The sequence below is a fragment of the Plectropomus leopardus genome, chromosome 23 (assembly GCF_026936395.1).
Source record: "Plectropomus leopardus strain MGB_pleo_1.0 chromosome 23, ASM2693639v1, whole genome shotgun sequence".
Taxonomy (NCBI): Eukaryota; Metazoa; Chordata; class Actinopteri; order Perciformes; family Serranidae; genus Plectropomus; species Plectropomus leopardus.
Window position 1 is genome coordinate 22,984,071 of NC_142198.1, and position 13,430 is coordinate 22,997,500.

The following is a 13,430-nucleotide window of genomic DNA, read 5'->3' on the forward strand; positions in this document are numbered from 1 at the left end:
GCTGATTTGTCCACTCACAACAGTAAGTATAAAACGCACCAAATACCAACAATCTTATCTTGATTCAACATAACAGACAAAATGTACAAAAAGAAGAAATGTAATGGGCACTTAAGAGTTTCAATGCACATGGTGGAACACAATCAAATGGCAAGAGAGAATGGTTAAAAAGACAGAACTGATAAATAAATAGATAAATTAATCAATAAATAAATAAATAGAAGTAAGTTTACACAAAATGTACTTTTTGATCAGGTGTGAAGTTGATAGGACACCACTTCCTTTAACACAAGCGTCTGTAAGCTAAAGATGTTTTCTGTGTATTAACGATAAATGTTAAAACCGTCAAACTGAAAGATTTGTGAGAGGATAAGAGTAACTTAAATGTTACTTCTTGCCTTTTTAAATGCTTTCTATTACTAGTATTACTATGACAGAGTAATATTTTGGTCATTTTTAAATGCTTTGCAACATCACATTTGTCTCATGTCTTTTTCTTAACTTAATATTGCTGTAAGTCTTCTGAGCAGGCTTGGGCAGTATTACGGTTTAAGGGTATGCCAGGGTGTTTAGAAATCCAGATGGTATGATTTTCAGTACTGTCACAACTACAGACCCTTATCTTTCTAATAACTTCTTTCAGAGAGGCTGTGATGTGGATGTTTTGCCTGCAGTGCGCATCACGTGCCACCGGAGGTCAGTGTGATGCTACAAGCAGATGAGCTAACCACAAGCAGTAAAGAGAACGTTACAAGACTGTAAACAGTCGGTCAACTGCGGTCCGTGTCAGAGGCCGCAGGGAAAACAGCTCATTTTTATATCTGAATTAAGGGATTATTTCAACCAAACCAGAGTTGCTGATTGTTAAAAAGCAGTGGAATAACTAACTAAATGATGAACAAGACTGGTTTAGGTGGTTTTTGTTTTGGTATGGTTTTCTTTCTCTGTTTTATAAAGAAAATTGGTGTACGAATATTACCGTTTGTTTACATCTTGTGAGTGTATTGCATATTGAATAGACTGAAAATGGCAAGAGAGCATGCAGAACAGAATGTAGCAAACTCTCCGGTCAGTGGTAGTGGTGGTGGTGGTGTTTGCGCCACACACTCGTCTGGTTTCTATTAACCCTAGAATTATGCAAATTGAATTACAAATACAAAATATGCCTAATGGAAACCCTTTGATTGATTGAACTGGCTACCTGGGTATGATGCAGCAGGCGCTACAAGAGGCGTTATTGCATCACATAACTCTTCAGAAGTTGACTTGATCATCTTGAAGTTTTGAATCCACATTTCCTCTGTGAAATCGTGGACTCTCACATCCCAGAAATCCCTTTACGCGTGGCCACTCCCACATGTAAGGGGTTTGCCTTTCCATTGTTTCTGCATGTCACCTTCAACTGGAAATACGACGGCTAGTGTGATGGCTGCAATAGATTTAACCTGCTAATGTTTTGAACATCCATCTCCATGTTTCTTTGAATGTTATCCCCAGAAGAGATGTCGCAGAACATCACTCAGTGGAAACGCAATCATTTAAACATTGTGTTTTATCGACATTTGGAAAATAACGGTTAAGTTTTGCGAAAATCAGTAATAGAAACCCACTTATAGATACAGTCATACACCATATACCCTGGTGAAATTCCAGAGAGGTATGAAAAAAGGAATACTGCCCAAGCCTACTTCTTAGGTGTGTGTGAACTTTTAGTAAAATGGAGAGCTTACGGATTAAATGCGTAGTGGTGAGTTCGAAGTCAACAATCACATAATACAGAGGCATGCGTCTAGAACACTGAGGCGTCGTTTTATGAGTGACGGCGGAGCATGTGGAATAGTTCAAGCCGGCGACAGAACGTCACAGAATTCTCAGAGCATTCTAGAATCCTTGGCAATGTCGAAGAATCAGTCGGAACATTCTAGAACTTCCTCCCCCGGCCTATTTTATGTTTTTCGTTACCGAGATGGCGAGCAGAAAAAAAAAGTGTAAAAATGTTGCTGATTCCAAATATGCTGATTAAATTTGAACATTTTACATGATATTATTAAAGTTATTCTCACAAATATATACGATAATTTTATAGTTGTTTTTTTTCACCTTGCAACATATTTTTCAGGAAAAATAATATATTAACACTCAAACCAAGCATAGATAAGGCGATGCTGCTCTTCAAAGCTACCATGTCAGTCAATCAATTGAAACAATCATCCAGACAATCAGAGTTAAGCAGTCATTTCTAATGATGAATCTATTGCCTAAGACTGTATAGAATACTAGCATATGGCAAGAAACTAAATAAACATTCCACATTCAGACAATCCTAATGTACAAACAATGGACAACAGGCTAAAAGTGCCCCATGTCTTAGCCTAATGATTTTTTTAATGACTATTGCAGACTGAATTTTCATTCAACAATATAGTCATTATATTCTAAATTTGGCTAGGCAAGAATGCCCTTTTTAGGTGATTTCTTGCACCGTATTTACAGATGTACACCTTCACTGCTGGGAGGTTCCCAGTGAAACCGTTGTTCTCTGCTGCCGAACCAGTTGGAAGTTAAGTGCTGATAAGCTTTAAGAGTTGGTAGCTAGTGTTAGCCTCAAAATATTAGAGTTGATGTTGGTGGATAAATTCTACTGTACAAAAACAGAAGGGGGAATCTGTTCCAATGACCCAGAGTCAGAGACCAAGACATCTTTTAGCCCAATAGCCATTATTTTGTCTGTTACATACAACATGAGAAGGCAGAACATTAGAAAACCATCCAATCACTTCTCTCCAAAACACCAGTCTTAATTTATCCACTCATGCCTTCGATACTTCGAATCTCTTTAATCAACATTCCCTCCAAGGGTTTAGGAAGCAGTGGTTTCCAAAGGCATTTTCGTCATCTCCTTCCGCAACATTAATTGGTTCTTCCTTTCCTTTCTATGAACTCCTCTGTTTTTATATCAGTGCCAAACTGGGAGAAAGATGGACTTCTAGTATTTGACATCATGAATGAGTTGTTGCATAACTGTTTTTAGGCCAGTGTTGCATCATTTCTTGGTCCCACTCTGCGATATTTCTCAGATTTGTAGAGTGCAGCAAGCTCTTGAATCCAATATCGCTCCATTCTCCCTCATCTGCTGTTATCATTTTCCCTTATTTTTACAAGAGGATGTAGTTCAAAGACCAACCTTGTCCCATCATTTTCTGTCATCCACGGTTTTAGTTGTTGATGATTACTATGATTATCCAAATCATCAAAGAAGTCGAAACTAGATCAAAGTTTCATTGTGGTTTAATAATGTAATGATGTTTAATCCTTCTTCTTGCTTCCTCTTCTCTTTTTTTCATCCATCCTTCCCTCCACTATTACAGGCAGCAGTTGACGTTCATGCAGTAATTCCTAGAATTTGACATCGTGCACCTTATCTCTTCACTCCAACAACTGCTCCCTCCATCCGTCTTTCCTTCCTCCTCTTCATCATTGTAGGTAGCGGTAGACTTTGAAGCAGTGGTTGCCAGAGTCAGCCACCACCACGTGTCCATCTGAGGTCAAAGCCAAACCTTGTGGTCCGTATAGAGGGTCCGCTGACGTGTTGATGTAGGAGAGGAAGGAGCCGCTGCCATCGAACACCTGGAAATGTTTGGCCAGAGAAAGAAAACATGGTTTGATTGTTAAAAAAACCTCCCCAACACGGGCTTATTGTCAATACAAGCTGACAAGCACTGTTGTACCTGTATTCTGCTGTTGCCCCAGTCAGCCACGATGATGTTCCCATTAATGTCCACAGCTACGCCAGTGGGAGCATTAAACTGGCCATTTCCTTCACCATTAGAGCCAAATTTCAACACCAGCTCGCCTTCAAGGGTAAAAACCTAAATGAGACACAGAAAGATGTCAAGATTCATATTCAAGTGTCCCGTTCAATGGACCTTGAACAAAAATACCAACCTGAAATGTTCGCCTGGATAACACTAGACTAAATGTTTAATTTCATTCTTAACTGAACAAGAAAAAATAAATAAGCAGTCAGTAAGGCCTTACCTTGACGGAGTGGTTATGGAAGTCAGTCACGATGATCTCGTTGTTCTTGTTCACTGCCGCAAAGTGTGGGCCTTCAGGCAAGGAGTGCAAAAACAACAAAAACAGATTGTGCTTTCTGTGCCTCAGCGTTCATTTCAACTTCTTTCGGTGCTGAAGACCTTTGCAAATCAAGTCTGTTCCTTTTGTCCAAAATTGTTGCATGTTTAAAGATGAATACAATCTCACATTGTGTCAATTATGACAACACACAGACTCCAAAACATTCATTCATAATTTAAGTTTTTGGAACAAGCTATCAATATGCTGGTCTTAGTAAAATGATAAGGTAACAGTACATTTGTTAGTTATATTGGTAGTATATATGATTTAAATTGCTTGAAAGATCATAATTTTGTTAAAAAGAAAAAATGAGGACTGGTGTGGTAGTTCATTCGTTAACTCTGGACAGTCTATTTCTTTGAACAAACACTACCTGCAAATTGCTTGTCGCCGTTTCCTCGACTACCAAACTTGGTGATGAGCTTGCCGGTTGGCTGGAAAATGAACACAGTGCATGCCTTGTTGTCAACCACAATCACGTGACCGTTCTGGTCCACGGACACGCCCTTCGGGCCCATGAGCCTACCAGAGCCAAGCTTCGCCTGATGGATCCCAAGAAAAGAAGAACCATTTAAATTAACCAGCATTAACATGTTCTTGCAAGGTAAAATATGATTTATAATTTTCTACTAATGAAATAAAATAATCAAACATACAGTAACCTTTAATTTCTTCAAAGGTCAAAGCCACCTACCTTGAACTTGCCCTCGCCGGAGAAGATGCTGACCCACTTGTTGTCATAGTCAGCGATGATGATGTCACCACTAGGGTGTACGGCCACCCCTGTGGGACGCTGGAGTTGTCCAGGCGACCGTCCCCGCACCCCAAAGCGACTCTTAAATTCCCCCTCGTTGGAGAAAATCTGGAGTTGGGAGACACTTGTTAGGACCCTCATTTTCACAATGTATACCTCAATTTATAAACCTAACCTGACTCTTAACTTTAAAGCCAAGTCTGAACTTTCAGACCACCATTTGAAGTGAAGTCAAGACCAGACAAAACATGCTTCACCTGGACACACTGATTATTGCTGTCAGCAATAAGTATCCTGCCACCAGAGGAGGCAGCCACTCCTTGCAGGTTGGTGAACTCTCCTTTATTCCTCCCCTTCGTTCCTAAAGTGAGGAGGAAAGACATAATAAAACTAGTCTGGCAGACCTTTTTTCAAATAAAATTGGCAATGACAGCCAGTGGTAAATCCTTTATCTTCAACAGTTGTATGAAGTCAGATGAATGTCTCACCGATCCTGAAGATGAGGTCGTCCTCAATGGGGTTCTGGGTTTTGCGTCGCGGGGTGCCCAAGGCGCTGCTGGCCCTCTTGGAGCCCTTTTTCTTCTGGCCGGGCGACTTTCCTCGTCTCTTTGCCCCCTCAGAGGAACCCGTGGACGGGGTGGCGTAGGCTGCTGAGTTGGTTGCTGTGGTGGTGGAGGGCGACACCTGGAGAGACAACCATGGAGAGAGATTAGATTCCTTACAAGCATTAATTTGAATCTGAATGGTTACTTAGTAGCAGATGACACCATGTATGGTAGCCTCAGGCATAAGTGTGCAGTAGTAGTCGGAAGACTACTCAAACTGCTGTACAAGTGCAGTACATTTACAGCACAGCAGAGGTCTACCTCCTACTGCTTCTTCCCTTCTCCGGTCTAATAGCATGAAGAAATTTCTGATGCAGCAGCTGATCTCCTACACTTCCATCTGATCCAAAAACTTGGAATATTTTCCAACCTCTGTCGTCTTGGCTGCATCTCACAGTCCTGCAGACCTGGCAACTGGTAATGACCCTGTCATGACCCTGGTTAGTTTCAGTTTAGCTTTTTTATTCGTGTTTTATTTGTACATTGTCTTTTGGCTACCTGCTTGATTTTTTTGGACATTTTCATCTCCATTAAAGCTCCCTTTTATTTTTACACCTGTCTGCCCTTTTTTGTTCTGCATTTGAGTCCTCTGAACTCATACGTGACAGATCTTTCTGCAGGTTCTTCTTCGGAAACCTTACTACAACTTTCAACTTCCTCCCGTCAAGTTTAATGGTCTTCTTGGTTTCTTCAAGTTCTATGGCCGAACCAATTCTTTCAGATCCAAGGACCTCACTAAACCATCCAATCTTCAGTACCAACAGGCGTTATGAACAAAGGGCAGAGACTTAATCAACCCAAGCCCTTTATTAATGGGAGCCTCGTACATCTAAGGGCATCTGTTATTCCTCAGTCTTGTGCAGCTGAAAAAAACAAAATTACAACACAGCTCCAAAATGTTAGTAGTCAAACATAACATCTACCAACCTCCACTTCTGTCTCTGAGACCCTGTTGACGGTCAGTTTAAAGGGGCTTCCTTTGATGTGCTGGTCGTACAGCCGGAGAGCCAATGAGAAGTCGCCCTCCTTCGGCACCGTGTACACAAACTCGTAAGTCCCATTCTTGTGGTCCACTATTTCTCCGTCCACTATGCTGCCGTCCGGTGTGAACACCTGGATGAACACATGGGAAACACTTTGACACTTTTTGTGGATGAATCAACAGACTTGCATCATATCATATTTGAATGTGGATCTACAACCGACCTCAGCTGACAGAATTGCATTGCCACTCTTGCAGGCTCCCCCTGACTTGTCTCGTGTCACTATGGTAACTGAGGCAGGATGTCCCACAATGCACTGCTCCAGGCCAGCACCCATGGCTTCGCTCTGGCTCGCCACCGCACTGTGGAAGAGGAGGAAAAAGTAGACAGTCAAAAAGAACTTTAACAGCACAGGACTGAATATTAAACATAGTCTCACCCTGTATGTCTTTGTCATTGACTTTTACGCCTACATATTTGGCACGACACGACAGGTTTTGCCTAATAATGCCACCCATCGTGCAATCAGGCTGATTCAGCAGGTGCCGTCCAGCTGTCCGGTGCCAAATAAAAGCAACTCAACTGGTTCTGTCAGCCTAATCTGATGCCGTTCAGGGGTATATCAGGCGCTTGCAAAAGGTGCCTTTTGGCATCCAGATTGCACCCCAAAGCCTCTGTCATCTGTATTTTACGAGTTCGGGATAAGAACAGTTGTCTCACCTGGTTGTGACGATGGTCCCCAGGTTGTGTATGGACTTCCTCAGCCCATCTGTCTCCATCACCAGATCCAGCTGATCGTTCTCCTCCGGCTGACACGGTAGGCCGAGGCCGGCCAGCTCCCCGAGCCTCTCCTGCAGCTCGTGCTCCACCTGCAGGCTCGCCACACATGCCTCCCCAGCCAGAGCCTCCTCTGTCTGGGTACAGGAGGTCATGATGTCCCCCTCTCCTCGCATAAGGCTGTCCATCTGGGCCTGGAGGACCTGGAGACAAATGACAAATGATGATGTGTTGCCACATGCTTTTTATTTTGTGAAGTGGACCATCAGCAGGACAGGCTGTATTTCCCAACTGTAAAAGATTCTGAGATCACAAATGAACAATTCATCGATTATTTCTGCTTTTTAAAGGGATATTTCACCCAGTCATTATCTACTCATCATCATGCCACTGGAAAGTCAAGGGAGGTTTTATAGTTCGCAGTAAACTGAGTTTTATGGGGAAAAGACGTTGCACTCATCTCCCAAACAGCAAATGGTGAACAGGAACGTTTAAAAGATACATAAAAAAAAAAACACAAAATGTCTCCATACTGCTTATCCAAAGTAATCCAAGTGTCCTGAAGCCCTGATGTGCCAAGACACCGAGAGCTCGCAGTATCTGCACGCCAGTGTTTGCATGCCCCACACACAGTTGTTTTATATATTATATATTGTTGCTTGCTGCTAATTTCAGAAGTCTCTCCCTGTGTGTGTGGGAGGCAGCAGATACTCCAAGCTCTCGCTGGTGTCACGCAAGCGCACATACGTGACTGCGGCTCCAATACCAGGAGCAACAGGCTACAATAAGGCTAAAACCATGACGCCAGTAATGTTTTTTTCAAAACAACTTGGCCCATCTGGGCTTCAGGATACTTGGATTACTTGAGACGAGCAGTATGGAGACATTTTGTGGTTTTATTATGTATTTTCTTAGCGTTTGAATGCTGGTCCCCGGTTGCTTTATTTGTTTAGGCAGTGTTTTTTGGCCATTAAACTTCACCAGCCTTTACATCAGCATGGGGGTGAGTAGATAATGACTGAACGTTCATTTTTGAATGAACTTATCCTTTGCACCTTCTGTTTGAGTCCGTATGTGACCTCGAGCTCCATCAGCAGAACACTCTTCCGGACATCCAGCTGCTTGTGCAGATCCTCAAAGCTTGACTGGATGTCCTCTTCAATGGAAGCTCTCTGATTAGTCAGCTGTTGGAGGATCTCCTTGACGAGGGACAGGGCATCCGAAATCTGGGGGAGTCTGGACAGATGAAAATAGATGTAAATGGGTAATGTCATTTCTGCCACAGTGTCCTCGTTGCTCCTGCATTTCCCCCCATGTCCACCAGATGTCTACTATTACTTTGCATGTAAAACAAGTGTTCAGTATGATAAATTGTTGCAGATGTAAACACTCAACAGCATATAAAGTAGTTGTAAAAAAGCTCCACCTTCTCAAAATAAAACATAAAATGCTTTTTTAGACTTAATTTCTAAATCTATTAATTTACTGCAACTTGTGGAACATTTCTTACCAAGTTGGAAAGAAATCAAACCAATCTGCTCAGGTTTCAAAGGTTTCAAATACTTGGAAAAGGTATCTGAAAGCAGCTCAAGAAAGTGATGTCGCTCCAGGTTTCAAAGGGTTAAGGCGAAGTTTGCTCCATTTGATTATATGCATGTGACACAGCGATTTGGGACAAGGACATGATTGTCATATTACATATATATTGGCCCTATAACTGTAGCTCCACTAAACGGTGCATGTAAACGCTGTGAGTGAGTGCTGACACTTTCAGAGACACTTGTACCTGTTCTGCGCGGTCCCCAGCCTCTCCTGCAGGCGGCTGCGGTGCTGCTCCAGGGCCTCGCTGAGGGGCACCTTAGGATGCTCCTCATGGTCTGATATGCAGTCCTCACACAGCGCACACTCGCAGGCTGAACAGTACACGTCTGCCACCTGCAGGTCAGACAGCGAGCAAGGCGTCAGAGACAAAAAAGAGGACAGAGGGTATGGTCACGGGGAGATTTGGATAAATGCAGTAAATCTGTTTCCAGTGTGGTTTTTAATTGTTTTTGATAGAGACACTGGTGAACTCAAATCCTGAAAATTAATGAATATATTGATTAGGACTGATGTGGGTTAAAAATTGTAGAATTCAAGCAGAAACTAAAAAATACGGCAACCCTGGGGGTTAAGTGAGGAAAAAAATTTGCTGGTGGTCCATTTTGTAAGTTAAAAAAAAAATGTTTTCATGTGTGAAATAGAGTGAAAAAAATGTTTTGGCGGGAATTTTTTTTATGACAAAAAAATCTGAGTGTTTCTTTTTGTAATATGTGTATAAGCTGTATATTCACAATTTTTTTCACTCTTTTTCACACATGAAAAAAAAATTGGGGGGCTTAGAAAATGGACCACCAGAAAAAAAAATGTTCTCACTTGCCCCTCAGGGCTTCCGTAATGAAAATCATATTAATGAATAATATTTTTTTAAAGCTTGATTATGAAGACACATTTTGAGCGCAGAGCGATAAACGTGTGTGTGATCAGTGTGTAATATGTGTGTGTTGCACTCGTACCTTCCCTGCGTGCTGAGGGCAGGCGTTTTTGCCGGGCGGAGCCTCCAGGACGGTGCACTCCTCACTGCTGCTATCTGGGGAGTGTTGGTGGGCCTCCATCTGCGAGCGGCAGCCCGGCGGGGGTGAACCTCGGAGCACACCCCTTACTCCACACTGCAGCCAGGGGAAGGGCTGAAGGTTCAGGTCCGAGGTTTTCCTTCTGTCCTTTACTTTTGTAAACTCCTCCGATCACACTTTACTCCATTGCGCCTTTGGGAAGACAGGGCGAAACATTCATGCTACAACTTTTGATAACTCCTGAACATCTGTGCAGAAGCATGGTCAAATGATCTCCGCCCTTTCTGCAGGACTTTTCCACACTGCACCAAGAGAAGAGTGCTAGAAAATCCGGTGCCGGCTTTGTTTTTCTCGACAATTTTATCCACTTTTGTCAATTTTAGCGTGCAATCCTCCACTTTTTTATTTGAACCTGTAGCTGGTGAGTGCTCCTGTTGGGTCATAAGGGGTCCAGGCATCTGAAACTCCACAGATTTTCCATTGAAAAACAAAAAAAACTTCCTTCTTGTCTACTCGCAGAGCAATAAAAGTCTCTTGAAACACCAAAAAGAGGAGGAATTACGGTGTGAGCGATCCAGAGCTCGGTGTTGATTTAATGCACAGAGGGTTCAGACGGAGGACGGCCTGGGAAGAAACGAGAGGGGTGAGGATTAGGAGGAAAAGCAGATAAACGTGGATGAACACTTTCTGCTCTTAAGTCTGTGTGTACGACCCCATCACATGTGATCAGTTTGGGGATTTAAGAGAGTGTTTATAGTTTATACTGTAGTATAGAAACACAATTTCATAGACAATTAGAGGGACACTTGGTGAGCTTTCACAAAGGCCAAACGCTGTATCTTTCAGTATGAACGGCGGTAAAAAATGATTTGTGTAAACGCCCCCCGACTCCAGGCTGCTCCAAAATTTGATGGGTTCTTTTTTGGCTCATGTTTCACCCTCCCCCCAAGTTTAATGAAAATCAGGCCAGTAGTTTTTCTGTAATCCTGCTGAAAGTCAAACAACCGTCTTGGCAGACGTAACAGGACAATGTGAGGTGTGAAAATAGGTTACAACATTTCGGATGTTGCTATTTAATGTTAAATGTAAACGTGAAATGAAATGTACAACCAGGTAGATGAGTTTTATTTACATGATGGACCACATGTTTCATAAATAAATAAATAAATACATAAATAAATACATTAAATAAATAAATACATAAATAAATAAATATTGTTTAGAACGATTCGGAGGAAATAAGTAAATAAATAAGTAAGTAAATAAATAAATATTGTGAGAAAAGAGTTAGGAAATGAATGAATACATAAATACATGAATGAATACTCTAAATAGTTGATAACACTGTAAAAGGAAATAATAGCAATAATAAAAGGGTAACACAACAAATAAAAGTTAAAAAATCGTAAAAAGGTATAAAATAATATAGCATCTAGTAAAACAGACTAAAATTGATCAATAAATACTCAATAAATAAAAAAATAAATTGGTAAAAAGCCACACATTCCCACACAGTCGTTCTCCCCACTACAGGAATGCTCATCTGTTTGTCCAGGTGGTGCATCAGATCATGAACTCCCCTAATTGACTCCCAGATGGTTCAGTCTGCAGTGATGCAGCAGGTCCGGGACCAGATGGTACCATCCACAGATGGGGGGGCAAACAGAGGGCCGTGAATGAAGAGTTTGTTAATAAAGAGCTCGGAGCAGCTGTAATGTAGGTCACAGAAATGTCTTCAAAGTGATGGAAAGTGAGGGAGATGCGGGAGTGAGGCTGTGGTTTCCATGGTAACAGACAGCACGGGGAGGGGCGAGGAGGAGCGGCAACAAAAAGTGCAGCAGTCATGGGCCCTTTAATCCCCAAATCCTATATTTACCAGCGTGCGCGCCCCACAGAGCTGAAATGTTGGCGGCTGCGGTCACGCCGAGTGTGTCCCAGTTCGAGAGCGACACACAGATGTGGCGACGAAGGGTCAGAGTGAAAACCCAAAAAATCAAAATAAACGGTCAGATCTTAAAGATCTAATCTGGAAAATGGATTCTGAGGTTTTGGTTTCTTTTTTGGAGCATTAACCCCTTTGAAACCTGGACTGACATCAGTTTTATGATGCTGCTGTCAGACACATTTCACAAGCTATTTAACCCTTTGAAACCTGAGCAGTTTAGCAAAAAATGTCTTTCATATTGCAAGAAAATATTTTTTAAAAATAGTTTTAAAAATAGAGAATTATTTTTAAAAATATCCCAAAAATATAGAATTATGCCGAGAAAATAATATGTGCAATTCCAATATTTTTATATTTTTTTTTTTTTTTTTGTTGCTTATTTTCAGATAATTTTCTTGAAACTTTTTAAATTCACACAATCAAATCACAATCTTCACAGCATCTAACTGGATAAAATGCTGAAATTTTAGATCTAAAAAGGTCAAAGGTCAGCTTCACCGTGACATCATAATTTCCTGTAAAAACACTTTTCTGTCCGTTTCTCGTCATGTCAGGTTACATCCATCTGAAGGACATCAGTCCTGAAACTTGAAAAAAAAATCAACAACCATATATTTAAAAAAGGGAAAAAAACATAGTTGCTGTAATTTTGGTTTAAAAAAATGACTTTTTGTCATGATATCGTCATTGGGGAATTTTAGTATTATAGTAACTTCTTCCTTTATTTCACTTGTTTTTGCTTTTTTTATTTTACTGTTAGGGTTAGGGTTAGGCTTATTTTATTATTTGCAAACTGAATTTATTTTCACATTTTGAAATGTACCTCAGCTGCGACACGTCCCCGTCTCTTTCTCTGCTTTCTTTTGTGTTATTTTTCTTCGTGTTTTTTATTTTCCGGTTTCACGCCTCCCTGTCTGTCTGTGTTTTACCGTCTCTGTGTGTAAAATATGAGCTCAATATCTGCATGAATAATTCATCCAGAGGAGGGATTATGGATATGAGCGGCCTGTGATCGTGTACATAATCCTGTTTTAACACCTCCTCCCTCAAATACTCTGCTCAGAAAACACAACCTCCCCGACACCGAAGCAGCCTCACACACACTTCACGTCTCTCACACACACACACACACACACACACACACTTCACGTCTCTCACACACACACACACACACACACACTTCATGTCTCTCACACACACACACACACACTTCATGTCTCTCACACACACACACACTCCCTCTTTCCTCTGATATTTGCTGTTTTTATTTTATTCTCTGATGCAAAAACACGTTATAATAAAATATAATCTTTGATTTTATTTCCAGGCAGAGAAACGTGGCTTCACTCCCACGCTGCAATACATCCACTGCAGCACAACACTGCAAAGGATTATGGGGCCACAGTGTGTGTGTGTGTGTGTGTGTGTGTGTGTGTGTGTGTGTGTGTGTGAGTGTGTGTGTGTGTGTGTGTGTGTGTGTGTGTGTGTGGGTGTGTGTGTGTGTGTGTGTGTGTGTGTGTGTGTGTGTGTGTGTGTGTGTGTGTGTGTGTGTGTGTCGGCCTCGTGACACTTTGGTGGCTGTTTGTAGCTGTCACTTACAGAGAGACAAGTGAACCC

The 13,430-nt window shown here is 41.6% G+C and overlaps 1 protein-coding gene across 1 annotated transcript in view; it reads right to left on the reverse strand.

The window, feature by feature from the left end:
- Window positions 1–1,386: 1,386 nt before the first annotated feature.
- The window catches only part of LOC121962087 (tripartite motif-containing protein 2), a 16,397-nt gene continuing 4,353 nt past the window's right edge, over window positions 1,387–13,430 (reverse strand). The window contains exons 2-14 of the mRNA XM_042512281.2: window positions 9,812–10,492; window positions 9,043–9,191; window positions 8,312–8,492; window positions 7,200–7,459; window positions 6,703–6,841; window positions 6,424–6,609; window positions 5,380–5,575; window positions 5,149–5,252; window positions 4,832–4,999; window positions 4,511–4,679; window positions 4,039–4,109; window positions 3,729–3,869; window positions 1,387–3,627 (exon numbers count right to left, since the gene is read on the reverse strand). Coding sequence (XP_042368215.2) covers window positions 3,475–3,627; window positions 3,729–3,869; window positions 4,039–4,109; window positions 4,511–4,679; window positions 4,832–4,999; window positions 5,149–5,252; window positions 5,380–5,575; window positions 6,424–6,609; window positions 6,703–6,841; window positions 7,200–7,459; window positions 8,312–8,492; window positions 9,043–9,191; window positions 9,812–9,910 — 2,016 coding nt within the window. The 5' untranslated portion in view covers window positions 9,911–10,492 and the 3' untranslated portion in view covers window positions 1,387–3,474. The remainder of the gene's footprint in view (window positions 3,628–3,728; window positions 3,870–4,038; window positions 4,110–4,510; window positions 4,680–4,831; window positions 5,000–5,148; window positions 5,253–5,379; window positions 5,576–6,423; window positions 6,610–6,702; window positions 6,842–7,199; window positions 7,460–8,311; window positions 8,493–9,042; window positions 9,192–9,811; window positions 10,493–13,430) is intronic.